Consider the following 22,699-nt stretch of genomic DNA (forward strand, 5'->3'; position numbering starts at 1 on the left):
TTGGAGAGGAATTTTAAGTGTACAAGAACATTTTCTTATTTCAGTATGTGGATGTACCTAAGAGAGAAGGTGCAAAACTTGACCTACTCTTGGTAAATAAGGCAGGGCAGATGAAGGGACGGCTGGAAAATGGGAAGCCTTCAGAAATGAGATAATGAGAGTCCAGAGAAAGTATATTCCTGTTGGGGTGAAAGGAAAGGCTGGATGACTAAAGAAATTAATGGTTTGGTTAAGAAAAAGAAGGAAGCATATGTCAAGTATGGACAGGATAGATCGAGTGAATCGTTAGAGTATAAAGGCAGTAGGAGTATATTTAAGAGGGAAATCAACAGGACAAAAAGGCGATATGAGATAGAGTTAAGGAGAATCCAGAGGGTTTTTACAAATATATTAAAAACAAAGTGGTAACTAGGGAGAGAATAGGGCCTGTCAAAGATCAGCAAGGCGGCCTTTGTGTTCAGGAGATACTGAACGAGTATTTTGCATCAATGTTTACTGTGGAAAAATACATGGAAGATATAGAATGTAGGGAAATAGATGGTGACATCTTGAAAAATGTCCTTATTATAGAGGACCAAGTGCTGGATGTCTTGAAATGCATAAAAGTGGATAAATCCCCAGGACTTGATCAGGTGCACCCTAGAACTCTGTGCAGAGCTAGGGAAGTGATTGCTGGGCCCCTCACTGAGATATTTGTATCATCAATATTCACAGGTGAGGTTCTGGAAGACTGGAGGTTGGCTACTGTGGTACCACTATTTAATAAAGGTGGTAAGGGCAAGCCAGGGAACTATAAACCGGTGAGCCTGACTTTGGTGGTGGGCAAGTTCCTGGAGAGAATCCTGAGGGACAGGATGTACATGTATTTGGAAAGGCATGTATTTGATTAGGAATAGTCAACATGGCTTTATGTGTGGGAAGTCATGTCTCACAAACTTGATTGATTTTGTTGAAGAAGTAACAAAGAGGATTGATGAGGGCAGAGCGGTAGATGTGATGTATATGGACTTTAGTAAGGCGTTCGACAAGGTTCCCCATGGGGAGACTGGTTAGCAAGGTTCGATCTAATGGAATACAGGGAGAATTATCCATTTGGATAATTCAATTATCCAATTGCAGAACTGGCTTAAAGGTAGAAGACAGACGGTGGTGGTGGAGGGTTGTTTTTCAGACTGGAGGCCTGTGACTAATGGAGTGCCATAAGGATTAGTGTTGGGTCCACTACTTTTCATTGTGTATATAGAGCATAAGAGGTGTAATTAGTAAGTTTGCAGATGACACCAAAATTGGAGGTGCCGTGGACAGCGAAGAAGGTTACCTTGGATTACAACAGGATCTTGATCAGATTGGCCAGTGGGCTGAGGAGTGGCAAATGCAGTTTAATTTAGATAAATGCAAGGTGCTGCAAATCTTAGCGGGACTTATACACTTAATGGTAAGGTCCTAGGGAGTGTTGTTGAACAAAGAGACCTTGGAGTGCAGGTTCATAGCTCCTTGAAAGTGGAGTCGCAGGTAGATAGGATAGTGAAGAAGGCATTTGGTATGCTTTCCTTTATTGGTCAGAGTATTAATTGCAGGAGTTGGGAGGTCATGTTGCCACTGTACAGGACATTGATTAGGCCACTGATGGAAAATTGCATGCAATTCTTGTCTCCTTCCGAGCAGAAGGATGTTGTGAAACTTGAAAGGGTTCAGAAAAGTTTTACAAGGATGTTGCCAGGTTTGGAGGATTTGAGCTTTAGGGAGACGTTGAATAGCTTGGACTGTTTTCCCTGGAGCGTTGGAGGCTGAGGGGTGACCTTTATAGAGGTTTATATAATCATGAAGGGCTTGGATAGGATAAATAGACAAAGTTTCTTCCCAGGGGTGGGGGATGTCCAGAATTAGAGGGCATAGGTTTAGGGTGAGAGGGGAAAAATATAAAAGAGACCTAAGGGGCAACGTTTTCACGCAGAGGGTAGTGCATGTAAAGAATGAGCTGCTAGAGGAAGTGGTGGAGGCTAATACAATTGCAACATTTAAAAGGCATCTGGATGGATATTTGAATAGGAAGGGTTTGGAGGGGTATTGGCCAAGTGCTGGCAAATGGAACTACATTGGGTTGGTATATCTGGTCGGCATGGACAAATTGGACCGAAGGGTCTGTTTCCATGCTGTACATCTCTATGACTGTATGACTCTGCCCCACAGCTTTCTGTGGGAATGAGTTCCAAAGACACTCAACCCTTGGAGAAGAAATTCCTCCTCACCTCAGTCTTAAATTGGCACCCCTTCGTTCTGAGACTATGCTGTCTGGTCATAGATGCTCCCATGAGGGGAAACATCCTCTCAGCATTTACGCTGTCAAATCCCTTAAGAATACTTTGTTTCATTGAGGTCACTTTTCATTCTTCTAAATTCCAACGAGTAGAGCCTCAACCTGTTTAGTCTTTGCTATAAGACAATGCCTCCATGGTTCGAACCCTGCCATGGCAGATGGTGGAATTGGAATTCAATAAACATCTGGAATTTAGAATTGAATGATGACCATAAATTCATTGTCGATTGTTGGAAAAACTATCGGGTTCACGATTGTCCTTTAGGCAAGGAAATTGCCATCCTTACCTAGTCTGGCCTACATGTGACTGGACCCACACCAATGCAGTTGACTTTTAACTGCCTTTGAATGGGATGGGCAATAAATGCTGGTCTAGCCAGCAATGCCCTCATCCTGTGAATGAAAGAATAAACAAAACAGGAATTATCCAAGTGAACTTTCTCTGAACTGCCTCCAGTGAAATTGTATTGTTTCTTAAATTAAGGGTTGAAGACTGTTTATAGCAGTCAAGATGTGGTCTTACCAGCACTTTATATAGTTGCAGTAAGATTTCTTTACTCTGTTACTCCAACCCCCTTGAAGTTATCACTGTAAAGAGTGCCAGTCCTGAAGAGTGCAACATTTTAATTTGAGACCCACATTGTTGGCTGCAAGCTTTCCAAGACATCTGTATCATGATTAGCTGCATGATGATGTCCATGCTTAAGCACTGCCATCGTAAACAGGCAGAATGTAAACTTTATCAGATTTTCCATTTCCCCTATGAGCTAAAGAAATGATTAATTTATGTCAAGTTTAGTGTATCCTTACCATTGGCTATCATGTTAAAAGTGGGAGATCTATGGAGTTAGTGTTGGGTGCCGGCACTGTCCTGACACTCTTTATTATCTATTTCCATTGGAAATTATTAAGTTGAAATGACACTAAGCACTATGCTCCTTTTTCATTAATCCATCTTGCTGATATGAATGATCAGATCAAAAGCCCTGTAATTAACACGGTATCACAGTGCTCAGAACCATCCAGTGATTTGATAGATATCTGAGCAAAATGTCTTCTCATGGTGCTGTCTTCCAGTAACAGATACCCAGGCCTCTGCAAAGAGTGGCTCACCTGCCTGGATAGGGTCCTGAAAAGCTTCGAGTAACCATGGAGGTGTTTTCAAAATGCATATTTGTCACTTTAACTGCTGAGAGGGAAAGGGGATAAAATCAAGGCGAAGAAGAGTACAGGAAAGAGAAAAGCATGAGCAATATGACACCGTTGTGTTTTGTTGGTGCAAATGGGCTGCATGGTGTTTGTTGCCATTCTTCTACTTGAATTACAACAGACCACCAAGTTATGCAGAGTAGAACTAATAGCACAGAACAATTGGTTGCATAAGAATAATCCACAGACAACTAAGTATTGAAATTTATCACTCAGTGTGGGGCAAGAGGGAATATGTGCACCCATAGTGCTTTTACGGAGAAAGTTCCAGGATTTTGACCCAGTGATAGTGAAAGGGTGGTGATATATTTTCAAGTCAAGATGATGTGCGACTTGGATGCTCTGATACATTTCAGCTTTTGCCCTTCCAGGTAGTAGAGGTCATGGGTTTAAAAGATGCTGTCGGAAGAATTTTGGTTAATCTCTGCAGTGGAGCTTATAAATGGTATACATTGCTACTGCTGTGTGTCAGTGACAGAGAGAGTTTGTAGATCTGGTGCTAATCAAGCGATTTGCATGGTGTCAACCTTCTTGAGTGTTGTTGGAGTTGCACCCATTCGGGCAAGTGGGGAGTAATCCATCATACCCTGACTTGTGCCTTGTAGGTTGTGGACTGTCTTTGGGGAGTCAGGAGATGAGTTACTCCCCGTAGAACTTCAAGCCTCTTATTTGCTCTTGTAGCCACTGTATGTACATGGCTAGTCCAGTTCAATGGTAACTCCCAGATTGTTGATAGTGTGGAATTCAGCAATGGCAATGCCATTGGATGTCCAGGAGGGATGGTTAGATTCTCACTTGAGAAATGGAAATGGATATTGTCACGCATTTATGCATCACGTATGGTGCTTGTGACTTTTCAGCATCCAGGTCCAGCTGCATATGAACACAGGCTGCTTTAGTATCAGAGGAGATATCAATGGTATTAAGCATTATGTTTGAGAGCTCACCCACCTTACAATGACAGGAAGGTCATTGATGAAACAGCTGAAGGCGGTTGGGTCCAGGACACTCCTCTGAGGATCTCCTACAGAGATTTCCTGGGACTGAGATGGTTGACATCCATAACCATAACCATCTTCGTTTGTGTCAGGTATGACTCTAATCAGCAGAGACATGCCCATTGACTCCAGTTTTGCTGTGACTTCTTCATGCCACACTTGGCCAAATACAGTCTTGGTGTTAATAGTTGTCAGTTTCACATTTTCTCTGGCATTCATCTCTCTCATCCATGTTTGAGCCAAGACTGTAATGAGGCAGGAATTGAATATCCCTGATGAATCCCTGACAGTCAGTGAGCAGGTTCTTGCTGAACAGGTAGCCTTTGCTAGCAGTGTGCTAAGCAGGTGCTGTTTGATAGCATTTTTAACAACTCTTGCATCATTTTTCTGATGATTCTAGTCAATGTACAACATTGTCAGGTAGATCCTGGTGTTGCAGCTGCACTGGAACAGTGTTCTGGAGCTTACATCTGCAGTATTATTGCTGGATGTTCTCCTGTTTCATAGTTTTTTCAAGATCTAGTGACTTCACCTGTTCTTGATGTCATGAGGAGTAAATTGAATTGGCAGAAATCTGGCATCCATGATGCTAGAGACACCCACTTATCTACTGGATACTTCTGGCTGAAGGATTTTGATTTGGGGCAGTATTGCTGCATTGACTATACTTTTAAAGTGATGACCTGCTATCTTTTTCTGTTTTTTTTTAAACCAAAATTGGTGCTGTGCTGAATGAATGCAAACATTTGTATATTTGTACATTTTGGCTCCATGCTGTTTGATCCTCTTGTCAGTAATAATCATTAATGTGTGTGATATTGTTACAGTTCTTTTAACTCTCAATCTGTTTTGTAACATAACAAAAGAAAATTGCCATAATATTGTGGTGATTACTGTGGAAGATAGTGCTGTTCTTCAAAGATTTATTCAAAAATCTGTCTGTAAATATATTTTTAATACAAGATCATCAATACATTGAATTAAGTGAACAAAACTTTATCAAGGGATGAAATATTGACTGTATAGAAGTGAATAATCCTGAGTTACTAAACATTTAATACCAGTATAACTTGCTTGGAATAAGTTTCCAATGGTTTAGTTGTCAACATGGGTCTGAAACCCCTATAATTGTAGGCTTTATCATTGTCATATTGTATTGGTGCACCCGAGCATACAAGGATGAGTGCTTTCACTGAAAATAGATCCATTACAGAAAATACTGTTTTTTTGAGGGTTGATCTCAATCTCAAGACAGCTTTACCAACAACTGGTCACTGTTAAATTTCCAAGTACTTGCAACAAATTTAACAGTATGATCTCAATTTGAAAAGAAGACCAACATGCTAGAAATGTCTGCATAATTATCTTTATGTAAAGTCGTTCAAGAGTGAAAATACAATTGTGAAGTTTAATTGAAATAAATTTATAAAAGAATTATAACTGTGAATTTTTTTATTATGACGAATGCTGAATCTTAAAATAGATTATAATTAGTAGAGGTGTGTTAACCCAATAGCACAGCTGCATAATCCACTAACTTCCCAGCATTCCCAGTTTAGGAGCTGAGAAGGGATTGTCAAGGTGAGCAGTTAAAGTGAGCTATAACCAGGTAAGTAAGAGAACAGCATACAGCCATGTTGAGGAGTTTTGAAAGATTGCTTTCATTGTAATCTCCAACTGTTATTGTCAGTGGAATTGTGCTGAAGCATTAAAATTAATCTGCACTGAAGTCTGATTTATTAGTACACAGAATAAGGACACGGTGTGAAGGTAGTAACATGTTATTGAGTTAGTCAGAGAGATGTACTGCACAGAAACAGACCATTCGGTCCAACTCATCCATGCCGATCTGACGTCCTAAATAAATCTAATCCCATTTGCCAGCATTTAGCTCATAATCCTCTAAACCCTTCATATTCATATACCTATCCAACTGCTTTTTAAATATTATAATTATACCAGCTTCCACCACTTTCTGTGGCAGTTCAGTCCATATACGTACCACCCTCTGTATGAAAAAGTTGCTCTTCAGTCCCTTTTAAATCTTTCCCTCCCACCCTAAACTTAAGCCCTCTAGCTCTGGACTTCCCCATCCTAGAGAAAAGACTTTGTCTATTTGCCCTATCCATGATTGTATAAATCTCTACTGGGTCACCCCTCTGCCTCTGTGCTCCAGGGAAAACAGCCTCACCTATTCAGCCTCTCCCTATAGCTATGACTCCACTTTCAAGGAGCCTGCACTCCCAAGGGCGCTCTGTTCAGCAGACAAACTCCCCAGGGTTTGTCATTAAGCGCATATGTCTTTCCCTGATTTGCCTTTTCAAAACATCGCACCTCATATTTATGTAAATTAAACACCATCTGCTACGTCTCGGCCCATTGGCCCATCTGATCAAAATGCTGAGATATGTGTTGCTGGAAAAGTGCAGCAGCATCTTTATCAAGGGATGAAATATTTTGATCTCCAGCATCTGCAGTCCTCACTTTCGCCTGTATGCTGAGATAGCCTTCTTTGCTGTCCACCACACCTCCAATTTTGGTGTCACCTGCAAACTTTCTATAAACATACCTGCTATGTTCACATCCAAATCATTTATATAAATGACAAAAAGGAATGGACCCAGCACCGATCCTTGTGGCACACCACTGGTCACAGGCCTCCAGTCTGAAAAGCAACCCTCCACCACCACCCTCTGTCTTTTACCTTTGAGCCAGTTTTGTCTCCAAATGGCTAGTTTTCCCTAGATTCCATGAGATCTCATCTTTGCCAACCAGTCTACCATGAGGAACCTTGTCGAATGCCTTACTGAAGTTCAGTCACATTCACTGCTCTGCCTCTGCTCTTTGCTACTTCTTCAAAAAACTTAATTAAGTTAGTGATTCGCAATTTCCCATGCACAAAGCCATGTTGACTATCCCAAATCGGTCCTTGTCTTTCCAAGTCCATGTACAACCTGTCTGTCAGGGCTCCCTCCAACAACTATCCACCACCGATGTCAGGCTCACTGGTCTACAGTTCCCTGGTTTTACCTTATCATCTTTCTTAAACTGTGGCACCACATTAGCCAACCTCCAGTCTTCAGGCACCTCACCTGTGACTATCGATGATACAAATATCTCAGCAAGGGGCCTAGCAATCGCTTGCCCAGCCTCTCCGAGTTCTAGGGTACACCTACCTGATCAGGTCCTAGGGATTTATTCACCTTTATGCATTTTAAGATTGGCAGCACCTCCTCCTCTGTAGTATGGACATTTTTCAAGATGTTGTTATTTATTTCCCCATGTTCTATTTCTTCTATATCCTTCTCCACATTAAATACTGATGCAAAATACTCGTTTAGCATTTCTCCCCTCTCCTGCAATTCCACACATAGGCAGCCTTGATTATCTTTTAAGGGCCCTATTCTGTCCCTAGTTACTCTTTTGTCCTTGATGTATTTGGGGAATCCCTTTAGATTCTCCTTAACTGTATTTGCCAAAGCTATCTCATACCCCTCCTGATCTCCCTCTTACGTATACCCCTACTGCCTTTTAACTCTTCTCAGGATTCATAGCCTGCCTGCCTTTTTCTTGACCAAAATCTCGATTTCTCTAGTCATTCAGCATTCCATACACCTACCAGCCTTGTCCTTTACCCTAACAGGAACATACAGTCTCTGGACTCTCCATCGCAGTTTTGAATGCTTTCCATTTTCCAACCGTCCCTTTACCTTCGAACATTTCCCCCCCTCTCCCCTGTCCCACCCAAATCAATTTGCCTAATGCAGTCTAAATTGGCCTTCCTCCAATTCAGAACTTTAACTTTTAGATCCAGTCTATCCTTCTCCATCACTATTTAAAAACTAATAACATTATGGTCACTTGATCCCCATACTGCTCCCCACTATCACCACAGTCACGTACCCTGCCTTATTTCCCAAGAGTAGTCATGTTTAGCACCTTCCTTAGTATGTACATCCACATACTGAATCAAAGTTTTCTTGGACACATTCAACAAATTCCTCTTCATCCAACCCCTAATGCTCAGGCTGTCCTAAGGCTTTGTGCATGGGTAAGTTAAACACCCCTGCCATTACCATCCTACTATTCTTAGAGATAACTGAGATCTTCTTCCAAATTTGTTTCTGAATTTCTTGCTGACTATTGGGGGGTGGGGGGGGGGGGGGGGGATCTACAGTACAATAATCCCTTTCTTATTTCCCAGTTCCACCCAAATAACTTCCCTGGACGTATTCCCAGGAATTTCCTCTCTAAGTGCAGTCGTAATGTTATCCCTAATCAGAAACGTTACTCCGTCTCCTCTCTTGCCCCCTTTCTACCCTTCCAATAGCACTTATACCCTGGAACATTATGCTACCAGTCCTGTCCATCCCTGAGTCACATCTCTGTAATTGCTATAATGTTCCATATTCACTGTTGAAGATTTACAAAAAGAAAGAGCCACTTAGTTGCTCCCCAGTTGTCAGCTCTTCCCAAAAGTTTCTCCAAGGTCTACAGTTGGCTTACTTTTGCTCCTGATTATTATGTTTGTACGATCCACTCATTATCGTTGAAGGTGACAGCATTTTTAGTCTTTTTACCTAGCTAAATGTTATACAATGATTTAAAAATAAATAAATAAATCTAAGAGTTGACCAGTTTCTGGCATTTTTGAATTAATGGTTTATTAAGTTGTGACAGAATAGCGCACTTGTGTATGGCAACGTATCATTCAGGATTTCACTCTGTAAATTCAGAATTTTCATCTGGCCTCTGTTACATTGTGCACATTTAAAAAGCATTGGAAACTTTGATAAGGGCTACCTCATTTGGCATAATATGGTTATTTGGGGTAGACACTGTAATAGGGGATATTGTGAATAGCAACGTCAGACAGGTAACCTTTTTGAAATTTTTAAATTTTGCGAGGGAAGAATTACTTTGAGAGGCAATACCTTTAAGTGCATTTGCATAAATGGGAATTTTTTATTGTTAGTTTTGAAGAGGAATACTTTTAAACTTTTAACGTTTATCTTCAGACTGTGATGGAATTGGTACAGATGAGAAAACTGAAACGATGATTAATTGCGTGCATGGATGAAATGTGTTCCTTTTTACATGTCTTAAGGGCTTTTCCAGAAGTCCTGAGTGAATTTTGAATTTCTCAGCCAACTTATGGCTTTATTTCTGTTTTACAGTGGCCCATTAGATATGATAGGTGACTGCAAGATACCATTTTTGGATGAAATATACAAGATTGAGAGACCTGGAGCCGATCCGATAACACTAGCTGATGGACAATTTAAGAGTATGTGGCTATTCCTGCACGGGGAGAATTAAACAAAGCATTCAGTCACCCCTGTGGATGGTGTTTGATTCGAGAAATTGTTTTTGTTCCCATACCCTTTTTCTCCCCCTCCCCCTCTCCAGGGAAGAGTGGCCCTGAATGTAAATACTGCAAGGCGGATCCAGAGAAAGAATGCAGATTTTGCGCCTGTCGATTATGTGGTGGAAAGCAGGATCCGGATATGCAGCTGCTGTGTGATGAGTGTAATATGGCGTATCACATATACTGCTTGAACCCACCCCTCAGCAAGATACCAGATGATGAGGACTGGTAATTTTTTTATTTATTTATTGAGGGATGAGGAAAGGGAAGAACAGGAGACTCTTTAGGACTCATTCGTCATCACCAGTGACGATTTAGGTCTGACTCTGATTTTAACTAAAACCACAATTTCTGAGTGTGGAAGCTGGGTTTCGGCCAGTTGTATTGTGCAGATTTCTCTCAAGAGCAGCTTTTTCTGTACTAATAAGATCTGCAAGTAAATTGTAGTTACAGCTATAATGACAGCACTTATACCATTAGTGTCTCTGAATTTTACTTGTATATGACTAAAGAGGAATTTCACCATGACTTATGGTCAGTGCGACAAGATGATAAAGATGCACCAGAATTAAGAGCCAAAGTAAGCTATGGTAATAGAAGATGAAAATTTTATAAACGAAAGAGAGATTCCTGAATGCAGAGGCACACAGACTGAAGACTGAACAACTGATAGGACAGAAAAAGGGAGGTACTTTATCGACTAGTGTCGGAAGAGAGTAGTGCACAAAGTGCCACGGGCAACGTAGAGGATTTACGAAGCTAGAGGGTAACATAATGTTATGGACAAAATGGTGACAAAGGATTTTAAAATTCTCACATTTGGGGAGGTGGACAACCAGTGGATATTGACTTGACTATTACTTATCTCACCTGTGTGCTTATTTCTATCTGTAATTCTTATAATGTCTTCTACCATCAGACAATTTGAAATTGTTGTTTTTCAACCATTTGACTCCCTTTCACAGTTCCCTTGCCAGTGCGATTTCTGGCCCCCCCAACCTTCTACTCCTGGCTGAACTTATTCTTGCCTATGTATTTGCAATAACTTCCTGTTTTTCATCTCTAACATTCTACAGTTGTGGGATTTTCTAATTCTCCAAATCTCAGTTTTCTTGCCTTTGCCTTTGTGTGTATCTACTGCTTGACTTTTTTATTTTCCTAACTTTTTCTGCATACTTTAGTTTTATCATGTTATTTCTGCTAATGTTCCTCTATTAACATATTGTTTCCAATCTGTTTACTCCTATATCTGCTACAATATTTGTTTGTCTTTCAGTTTCTAGCCTAGCAAACCATTATAGCTGAAATATAGCTCTCATTGCTCTGACCTGAATTAATCTGTATTTCTAGAATCTTCTGTTAATCATTTCTCAATTTGGATATGTGCAGCATCTATTACTAAAACGCTTTGTTCCAAAAAGGGAATTTACTGTTGCTTCTTCTAGCATAGTCTCCTCTTGTGAATTTATAAATGGAAACAATTATTTTGGAGTATTTAGACCACTTTCCCACATAGTCTTAGAGAGACCGACTGATATAAACACTGATCCGTCCCAGTTCCAGACTCCTATCACAAAACATTGACCAGGGTCTCTATGTCCACCACCAACTCAGGCAGCAAATTCCAGGTAGGCCCCCACCTTCTGTGTAAAAACGTTTTTCCTCATGCCCCCTCTCATTCTTCTGCCACTAGGCTTGAATTGATGACCCCTGGTTTTTGAACTGTCTGCCAAGGGAAACCGTCTCTTCCTGTCTACTTTATCTCAACCCCTCACAATTCTGTATACCTCAAGTATATCACCTCACAGATTTCTCTGTTCCAAGGAAAACAACCCCAACATCTCCAAACTCTCCTCCATAGCTACAGTTCTCCAGCCATGGCAATATTCCAATAAATCTTCTGTTGCACTGTCTCCAGACCAATTCATCCTTCCTTTAATGTGGTGACCAGAACTGCACACAATTCTACAATTGTGGCCCCACCAGTGTCTTGTACAGTTTCATCATTATATCCTTACTCATGTGTTCTATACTTCTGCCAATGAAGGAAAGCATTCCACATGCCTTCTTTACAACCTAATCTACCTGTACAGTTAGCATGCACATCAAGATCTCTCACTTCTTCTATGTATTCCCTTCTACTGTTTGAGCTCCCTTGATGGACTCCAAGATGGAAGAGCAGTGTAGCACAGCAATGTGTGGGCTCCTACCCGGAGCTCATCTGCTGCATCTGTTTTTACTTTTATTCTCAATTTAATCTACTTACCTTCTGTGGAGAGTGGGTTTGCACGGTATGGAGGAGATCAGCGATGAGATGAGTGAGATACTCCAGCATCTGTGGTGGTGAGAACAGGCAGCATAAGACAGCAGCAAGAATAGGGTGCATTCAGCACCGACTGGAGGCGAGGACCGGTGTTGTCTGCTCAAAGAACTGCAATGTTGAACTTTTTATTTCTTTATTTTTCTAATTTATTCCTACGATCCTCTACCTAAGATTCTTTGTACCTAAGATGGCGCCGTAAGTGGCGACTTTGTAAACTTTTCACTGCATTTGTGAGTACATGACAATTAACCTAATCCTAATTCTGTTCCAAATGTAATACCTTACAATTATCAGAGTTGAATTCCATTTGACACTTTCCTGCTTGCTCCACCAGCCCATCTATATCATTTTGAAGCCTACAGTTATCCTCTATAGTGCCTACACGTGGTCTGTTTTTGTGCCAGTTTCCTAGTTGTGCCTCCCCCCATGTTCAACTCCATGACAAATCAGTTAGTTTTGAGGTTGGTTTTAACCTCAGCCTGTCTGTAGAAAGAGAAGTCACACTTATACCTATTCTCCTTATGGAAAGATGACGGGTAACCTTCAGTTGATTCCTAATAGGCTTTTTAGATGGAAGGTCATTTGGACTGCTGACAATTGACAATCGTGAGTTGGCTCAAGTCTGAGCTTTCACAAAATACAGTAGAGTTGACTGCAGTGCAATCTTAGTAAATCAGTGCTGTTATCTGTTGAGCGGTGGAGTAGCCCAATGGGCCAAGTGGCCTATTCCTGATCCCTAATTCGTGGAAGTGTCTACAATGTTACTTGCATTGAAGTCCCAATCTGAACCAGATTACCCAGAGAACTGGTTGGGAAAAGTCAGTCTTTTCTTAAACATAACTGCTCAAACAAATTCCAAGAGCGGGCCAAACACAAGTTGCTTATCTCTCCCCTATTTTTGATCAAGGCTTTAAGAAAATTAAAACCATTGGGAAAATGGAATGAAGTTTATGATTGAACTTGAAAGCACAATGTCTCATAAGTTATTTATGAAGATTTTATGCATCTTCAATGTCATTGTTGTTGATGTTAAATGTTGATCAGGCTTAATGTACCATGAGTTAATTTAAGAGAATTAACGCTGTCCGTTATTTAGTTGCGCTGTTGTGTTGTATTTCATTGTTTAGGTTCAATCGTTGGTTTTAAGTGACTTGTGGACTTGATTTTTTCAATAAAGCCTGGAAAATTGTGTACTTGTAGGTATTGCCCCTCCTGTAAGAATGATACAAGTGAAGTTGTGCGAGCAGGGGAAAAACTGAAACAAAGTAAGAAGAAGGCCAAGATGCCATCTGCCAGCACTGCAAGTCAGAGAGACTGGGGCAAGGTATGGAACACTTGTCCATTTCAGTTGAGTGCATGCACATTCAATTGTGGTGCTGTTTGTAAGTCGAAGAGTGTGGTGCTGGAAAAGCACAACTGGTGAGGCAGCATCTGAGGAGCAGGAGAATCGACGTTTTGGGCATAATCCCTTCATCAGGAATGAGGCTTGTGGGCCAAGGGGGCACATCTGACAGAAATTTGCCTGTACTTCCATACATGTCATCTACTGTATCCGTTGCACCTGATGTGGTCTCCTGTACTTTGGGGAGACAGGATGGCAACTTGCGGATCGTTTCAGAGAACATCTCTGGGACACTCGCACCAACCAACCCCACCTCCCTGTGCCTGAACATTTTAACTCACCCTTCCACTCCGAAGGGCATGCAGGTGCTCGGCCACCTCTATTGCCAAACCCTAACCACCCGATGCCTGAAGGAAGAGCGCCTCATCTTCTGCCTTGGGACCCTCCAACCTCATGAGAGCAATGTGGATTTCACCGGTTTCCCAATTTCCCCTGCCCCCACTTCATCCCAGTTCCAACCTTCCAACTTGGCACCAGCCTCTTGAATGGTCCTACTTGTCCATCTTCCTTCCCACCTATCTGCTCCATCCTCCTCTCCAACCTATCACTTTCACCCCCACCTTCATCTACCTATCGAATTCTCAGCCACCTCCCCCCAAGCCCACACCCGCTCATTTGCCTCTCAGTCTCCTTGGCCCACAATCCTCATTCCTGATAAAGGGCTTCTGCCCGAAACGTCGATTCTCCTGCTCCTCAGATGCTGCCTGACCGGCTGTGCTTTTCAAGCAGCACACTCTTCGACTCTGATCTCTAGCATCTGCAGTCCTCACTTTCTCCCTGCTTTTTGTAAGTGTCAGTTGGATTACTAATATACCTTTCATCGATCTATGTTGTCATTCAGGGTATGGCCTGTGTTGGTCGCACAAAGGAATGCACAATAGTTCCTTCCAACCATTATGGTCCCATACCTGGCACTCCTGTTGGCACAATGTGGAAGTTCAGAGTTCAGGTATGCAGTAGCATTCATTTGTTTATTTTTCACTTCTCAGCATAATATTCATTGTTAATTTTAATTTAGCCACAAGATTCAGAAATTTATAAATTCATGAGAAGTAGAACCTGTAAGTACAAATTCAGTCATAGAATCCTAGAAACCCTGCAGTGTGGAAGCAGGTCATTTGGCCCAATAAGTCCACAGCGACCCTCCAAAGAGCACTCCACCAGACCTACCCCTACTACTCTACCCCTGTAACTCTAAGACTATTTTAACATGGTCAGTCCACCTAACCTGCACATCTTTGCCCTGTGGGAGAAAACTGGAGCATCTGGCAGAAATCCATGCAGGTATAGAGAAAATATGCAAACTCCACATAGACAGTTACCAGAGAGTGGAATCGAACCTGGATCACTCGTGCTGTGAGGCAGCAGTGCTAACCTCTGGGCCACCATGTCACCCCAATGATTCTATTCTATGTTCAGTTTGTAGGAAGAACACAACTACCTATTACACCATGACACTTTACTAATTCAGTCTTGTTTTTAAAGAAGAAAATAAACATTTAATGCTTGTGAAGTCTTCCAGATATTTCAAATTTGACAACTTTACGCACAGAAGCACAAGACAGAATTACTGTTCTTCAGTACAATTCTGCCCCCATCATTATTAGCTAATCGTGATCTTTCTGGTTTAAGATTGAATTTTATAAAAGGATCAAGAACTTTGTCATTTCAACAATCATAGGCAAGGAAATATTGATTAAATCTATTGGCACACCTGAGGAGGGAGATTCCACAAAGATGAGCTTTTTGGGAGGAAATGAGAACATTACTTCCTGAAAATGACAATTTCTAGGGGTTCCTGCTAAACAAATGTTCCATATTAATGTTACCTAGTAAAAGCAGTACAATGCAACATTTGTGTCAAAGATCACTCTTCAGTTGCAGCTTCCTTGATGATCAATACAGTCCAAAGATGCATATGTTAGGTGGATTGGCTATGCTGAATTGTCTGACGTGTCCAGGGATATGTAAGCTAAGTGGGTTAGCCATGATAAATGCAGGGTTACGGAGATAGAAGAGGGGGCCGGGTCTGAGTGGGATGCTATTCAGAGGGTCAGTGCAGACTCAGTGCGTCAAATAGCTTATTTCTGCACTGCAGGGATTTGATGATTCTATGAATGCCTGGAAACATCCACTAATTTTGTCATTGTGAGGCAGTAATGGAGATCTGAGACCTGATGCTGCTACTATAATCATTGTGTTTAACGTCTTGTCACTGAAACATTGCCTATGGTACATGCATTAAATCTTTTGAGATAATGGATATTTTCACATCTCAGTAAAATTTTGTAGGTAGCTTTGTTCCTTGTCCTGGATGCAATGCTGTTTGGGATAAGGGGAAATCTGTGTACACTGTATCTGTTTATAGTGGATTCCACTTGTGAGGAAAAGTTCAAAATATCTTAATTTAAATTTTGTATGCTTCTGATACTTGTGGCTCAGAACAAATGGGTTGCATTGTCATCAGCTGATTTGGAGTACTGACCGTTAAGCTGCCTTACCCATAGTCTTTGCAAAACCTTGATCTGAAAGATGCCTTTCAAGATCAGGTTAATGACTGGTTTCAACCAAGCTTCCTGCATCCTGTTGCTCTTATTCTGGGCACATCTCATACATTGGTCACCTGGAATTGGATAAGAGCTAAATTCTAATGAAGCCACTCTGCTGGAAGAGGCTGTCTTTCTATACTGGATAGATTGCAAGCTGTGCTAGTTTAAGACTAAACTGTACTAACTGGAGAGCTAAAAGAAGCTGGTGCATTATTAAATCCAATGTTTATAACACCGAAGCCAGGAAGATTTTCACCATGCAGCAATCTGTAAATAGCTGTAAGACCTAGTTCGTTTTGATTGGTTCAATTAAAAGGGAAATTATGCAGGAGCTTTAATTGCTGATCCAATTCTGTTTCACACCATCAACATCTTTTTAAATAATCTCACTATTTTAGCCAGCGTTTTTTATGGGATTTCACCAGCGATCATGGTCCTAGGCTTTATGAGTGAACTTTACTCAGTTCACATGGTACCCTTAAGGATTCCATAGGGAATCAGACTGATGCAGCTGTGTCACTCTGTCATTACAGAAGTGTTGTTCAATGATGTAAGCAGTCTACAGACATCAGGAATGGTGGAAGCATTGTCTCTAATTTAGAATGAGTGCAGTTTTATCTCTGCTGTTTTGGATTCAGCAGCAGTTATCAGTATTCTGTACTGCAGTTGATGAATTCCGAAGTAGAATTTGTCATTTCTCACAAATTCTAAAAGCACTTCTTCACTTATCACAACACTGACTCCACATTAATCAAAGCGTGATAGACATATAGTGTCAGCTAGAGTACAGTAGGCATCTGTCCTTAGCCCCCTTTTCTCTGTTATTCCATGCGGTTCTCTCTCCTCCCCCCACCTCCACACACACACACACACACACACACACACACAGCTAGCAGGTAGTTTTAGATATTGAGGTATTGAGGAATACTAATTTTAACTTATTACCTCTTCTATCTACACAACAATGTTTAGAGTCATAGAGGTTTTACAGTGTGGAAAGAGGCCCTTCAGCCATTATGTCAATGCCGGTCATCAAACATCCATTTTTATTTACCATTATTATAGTAGAGTATACTAAGCCTTTATACAGGAGTATTATTGAACTAGATTTAATACTGGCTCAGCTGGAAAATATTAGAGCTTAATGTCATGGATCTTGGGCAGTGTCTTAAAGGTAGAATGAGATATAAAGAGGCGGAGAGATTTATGGACGGAATTCTAGAATTTAAGACCATAAGATATAGGAGCAGAATTAGGCCATTCAGTGCATTGCGTCTTTTGTGCCATTCAGTCATAGCCAATATGTTCCTCAACTCCATTCTCCTGCCTTGTCCCTGTAACCCTTGATCTCCTTACAAAACACAAATCTATATACAGGGAACCTCGATTATCTGAATGAGATGAGTGGGCACTATTTTGTTCGGATAATCGATTATTCGCTTAACCAACTAAATGCCTTTCCTCTGGGGTTTGGAGTTTTTAAAGTCTGCTCCCTGTTCAGGAGACTAGCAGCAGCACATAGCATGCAAGACCCCATCCCCAACATCGCCTCCAACACCGACCCAGTTGCCCACACTGCAACCCCGTCCCACCATCCAACACCGCTCCCAACCCCATCCAACATCGCCCCCCTGTCCAACCCCGCCCCCTCTCTGGGGCAGCCAGACTGTACACTAACAACAAGACTGCTGCTGCTGCAGGTGCCTTTGTGTGGTAAGTCTCCAAATAGAGCGCGCGCATACAAACACACACAACTTTTTATCTGCAACTTTTTGACAGGTTCAACGTTTTCCCTGTACAGGACAATGTTGGAGAGATTATCTGGGGACAGTGGTTTAGAGTACACCCCTCTGTAGAACTCCAGGGAAAGTGTTGGGAGAGAGAGAGAGAGCAGGAGGTCAATCATTTGGAGATGCTGCCTGTTTAATAACTAAACAAAAGGTGCACGCACTGTTGGAAACGTGTCTTCTATCGGGACCTCGAGATCTCCTTCGGATAATTGGTATTCGGATAATCGAGGTTCCTCTGTATATCTGTTTTAAATATACATAATGACTTGGCCTTCACAGCCCTCTGCAGCAATGATTCTACAGATTAACCATCCACTGAATGAAGAAATTCCTTCTCATCTCAGTTCTAAATGGTCATCCCGTCATTCTGAGCCTGTGCCCTAAGAGTCTAGTCTCTCCTATTAGTGGAAATATCTTCTCAACATCCACTCTATCTGGGCTTCTCAGCATTCTGTAAGTTTCATTGAATCCCTCTAATTCTTCTAAACTCCAATCAAGTGCAGACCCAGACACTTCAACCTTCTCATATGTCAAGCCCTTCATCCCAGAATCATTCTTGTAAACCTCCTCTCCAATGCCAACACATCCATCTTGGATGAGATTGTGGAGTACTTGGGGATCAGAACTGCTCATGATATTCTAAATGCGGTCTAACCAGAGCCATGTATAGCATCTGCAGTACATTTTTGCTCTCGCATCTAGCCCTCTGAGATGAATGCAAACATTGCATTTGCAATCCTAATTGCCAACTGAATCTGCATGTTAACTTTAAGAGCATCCGAAATTAGAACTCCCAAGTCTTTTTGTGCTTCAGATTTCCGAAGCCTTTCCCCATTTAGAAAATAGTCTACTCCTCTATTCTTCCTACCAGAGTGCATAATCTCACACTTTCCCACGTAGTATTCAATCTGCCACTTCTTCACCTACTCTCTTCACCTGTACAAATCCTTTCATCTATCTTTGTGTCAATTGCAAACTTAGCAACAACACTCAGTTCCTTCATCCAGATCATCAGTGTATAACGTGAATAGCAGTGGTCCCAATGCGGACCCCTGCAGAACTTCACTAGTACTATCTGTCATACTGAAAAAGACCTCTTCATTCCTATTCCCTGCCTTTTGCCAGTCAGCCCTCCTCTATTCAGAGTCCATACAGTGTGATGCTAGAAAAAGCACCATGTCAATACCTTGCCCCCCCCCCCCCCCCCCCCCCCAAGTACACCTTGGCAAAGGCCTTATGGAAATCCAAATAGATCATGTCCACTGCCTGTCCTTTGTCTAACTTGCTCATTATCTCATCAAAGAATTCCAATAGATTTGTCAGACGTGACTCCCTCTTGACCAAGCCGTATTGACTCAACTCTATTTTACCATGTACTTCAAAGTACACCGCAATCTCATCTTGGAACCTAGGCTGGTGAAGCCACAGGCACCAATAGCAGAACAGTTATGTTAAAAGGCTGGAGTTGGAAGAATGTAGATATTTGGTAGGGTTGCAGGGCTGTAACTAATTAGAAACATGCGGAAGTTTTCTTAATCAAAGGCAATCAATTCAGTGAAAAGTAGTGGTAAGACAGAAGATTGGGCAGAATATATATAAAAAAAAACAAAGAATAATAAGGAACAAGAAGTGAGAGAACAAGAAGAAACTATTTAGAAGTGCAAAGACAAAATGTAAAAAATTTCTACAAGTACTTAAGAGAAAAGTATCAATGATCCTTTAGATAACGCGTTTGAGGAATTAACGATTAATAAAGAAATGGTGAATGAAGTTAACAATAGATATTTAAACCTCTCCAATATAGGGGATACAATGCTATCTGAGAAACAGTTATGAATTATGAAGTGAAAGGGAGGAACTTAAAGCTATTTCAATTGCCAGAGAAGGGGCCCTGAGAAGCTAATACGATTAAAAACTGATACATCTTCAAGTTCTGATGAATTTCATGTTACTGAGTTTAAAAAATAAAGTGGCCCTTAAAATAGAAAGATGCATTAGTTTTAATTTTCCAATATTTATTAGATCCTGGAAAGTACTTTTGAGATTGGAAAATAGCAATTACAACTCCTCTATTCAAGTTAAAAAAGGAGACATTAAGAAGGACACTACAAGCGAGTTAGCTGAACATCTGTCAAAGGCAAAATGGTCGGATTTTTAATTAAGGAGGATAGAGTGAGGTTTTTAGAAAGTCTGAGTGTAATCAGAGTCAACATTATTTTGTGAAAGGGAAATCATATTTAACTGATCTACTCAAGTCCTTTGAGGAAGTAACAAGCAACATGGATGAAGGGAAACCTGTGGGAATGTTGTAGTTGGGTATCTGGAAGGCATTGGGCAAGGCGCCACATTAAAGATTACTTTGCTAAATAGGAAATAATGGTGTAGTTGATAAGATATTAGCTTGGAAAGAGGATTAACAAACTGACAGAAAACAGGCAGAAATGTACATAATTGCCAAAGGTGGTCAGGTGAAAGGATAGCATGGTGGCTCAGTGGTTAGCACTGCTGCCTCTCAGCACCGCTGCCTCTCAGCACCAGGAATCCGGGTTCAGTTCCGTCCTTGGGCTGTGTGAGTTTGCATGTTCTCCCAATGTCTGTGTGGGTTCCTGCCAGGTGCTCTGGTTTCCTCCCATTGACCAAAGATGTGCATGTTAGGTGAATTGGCCACGCTAAATTGCCCATAGTGTTCAGGGATGTGTAGGTTAGGTGTGTTAGCCATGGGAAATGTAAAATTATTGGGGAAGGGTAGGAGGATGGGACTGGGTGGGATGATCTTCAGAGGATTGCTGTGGACGTGTTAGGCCGAATGGCCTGTTTCCACACACTATGGATTCTATGGAAAAAAGCAGTGCTGGGGCCTCAACTGTTTACAATCAGACTTTGTGAAGGGACTAAATGTATTGTTGCTAAATTTGCTGATAATGCAAAATTGGTTATGAAGCTAAGTCATGAAAAACGCACAGAGTTTGCAAAGGGATATATTTAAGTTATTTTACACCACTGGAACAGGCGGGACTTGAATCCCTGCCTCCACACTTAGGGTTGGGGATGCTTCAATGATTTACATCATTGGCGTTTAGGAGTATGAGAGTGTGATTTTTGAATCGAAAAGTCCCCTCAGAATCTTATATAAGGTGCATGTTGAAAGGATATTTCTCATTGTGGGAGAATCTGGAGGACCCAGGTTAAAAATAAGGGATCTTCCATCTAAGACAAACATTGGAACCTTTTTGAGGCTCAATCATCAAGGGAACTGTATTCAAGATTGATCGAGACCGATTTATTGAATATTTTAAGGTAGAAATAGATAAATTATGGACTAACAAAAAAACCAAAGGTTATCGGAGTAGATGGGAATGTAAACTTAAGTCCATATTCACAGTGGTCATCAGGGTTTTATTGAATGATGGAGTAGACTGGAGGGTCTGAATAGCCTACCTATGCCCCTAATTTGTAAGTAACTGCTCATTCTTGTTAAGACGCTTAAAACCTTATGTCAGACTGTTATAATATCTCCTTACATGGCTTGGTATCATACCTTGTTTTATAATGTTCCTGTGAAGTGTCTTGGTTTGCTTCATTTCATTAAAGGTGATATATAAATTTAGGTTATTGTTATGAAACAACTTCTCAAGATAACCACATTTTGCTATAGCGTTGAAAGGATTACATATGTCTGTACTCACGTGTAATGCAAATCTTCAGTTTAATTTCGCAGAGAACAATTATGCATGATGCTCAATCTAAGCTCTTCCTCATCACCAGTTTGTATCCTAAAATATGGGTTATAAGATTCCACTCAGTATTTAACCAGGGATGTACAGCACAGCAATGTGTTTAGGGCTTGGCTATGTTTGGATTCCTGGAAAATATCAGCTTCAGGATTTCTGCTATTGTATGCATTTCGTTAACGTGAATTGGCTGTAATGTGATTGACAAATTGGGGACACTGTTTCTAAAGTGCAAACTTCTAAAATATGTGTTGGCTGTAACGCGATTATATCGCCAACACTTTAAGAACTGTTTCTAAAGAGTGATTTTTCTATAATGCAGGGTTGCACAAGAATGCAACCATCATGTTATAGAAGAACTATCTGTAGATAGCTGCAGTGAGGCAGCATAAATAACAACAAATTCTGGTCGCATTTCTTGCATATTCATTGTAGTGATTTGTGTTTTTTTGCCCTGTGTTACATAAAAAGTTTCAGTTGTAGGAAAGAAACAAACTAAATTGCAGAGTGTAATTTCAATGAGTAACAGGATTTTAAAATTTAAACCAATTTGGAGATTTTGATCATTTTATTGCTTTGAAGAGGTCTCTGGGACCACTTATTTATTTGGATGTTTGAGTTTTCAGTTTTCTTAAAGTTTTGTAGTTTGGCTCTACTTAAATTTTAGGAAGTTGTGTATATTTTCCTGGAATTACATCTCCCTCACTAAGTTCTTTTTGAGAAATGCATAAAGCAAATGAAGCATATCTGTTTCTATAGGTGTTTTTAGTAGCAAGTCAATACAGTAGTAATTCCATGGAATTCTTTAGTATGGAGAGCTTTTGAGGCTGGATTGTTGTAGTACATTCAAGATTGAGATCAACAGATCTTTGCTCAGTTAAGAAATCAACAGTTAACAAGAAAAGGCAGGAAAGTGGTGTTGAGGATTATCCTATCAACTGTGATCTTATTAAATGGCATAGCAGACTCAATGGGCTGAATGACCTACTTCTGGCCCTCTAGCCTATGGTCT

General features: G+C 40.9%; 1 protein-coding gene across 1 annotated transcript in view; it reads left to right on the plus strand.

Annotated features, from left to right (window-relative positions):
• Positions 1-22,699, plus strand: part of uhrf2 (ubiquitin like with PHD and ring finger domains 2) — a 180,428-nt gene that overhangs the window by 122,775 nt on the left and 34,954 nt on the right. The window contains exons 5-8 of the mRNA XM_043715167.2: positions 9,702-9,811; positions 9,934-10,120; positions 13,416-13,539; positions 14,459-14,566. Of these exons, the coding sequence (XP_043571102.1) occupies positions 9,702-9,811; positions 9,934-10,120; positions 13,416-13,539; positions 14,459-14,566 (529 nt within the window). The remainder of the gene's footprint in view (positions 1-9,701; positions 9,812-9,933; positions 10,121-13,415; positions 13,540-14,458; positions 14,567-22,699) is intronic.

The sequence above is a fragment of the Chiloscyllium plagiosum genome, unplaced genomic scaffold (assembly GCF_037043375.1).
Source record: "Chiloscyllium plagiosum isolate Xiang-an unplaced genomic scaffold, Cpla_swu_hap1 HiC_scaffold_2, whole genome shotgun sequence".
NCBI classification, from domain to species: Eukaryota; Metazoa; Chordata; class Chondrichthyes; order Orectolobiformes; family Hemiscylliidae; genus Chiloscyllium; species Chiloscyllium plagiosum.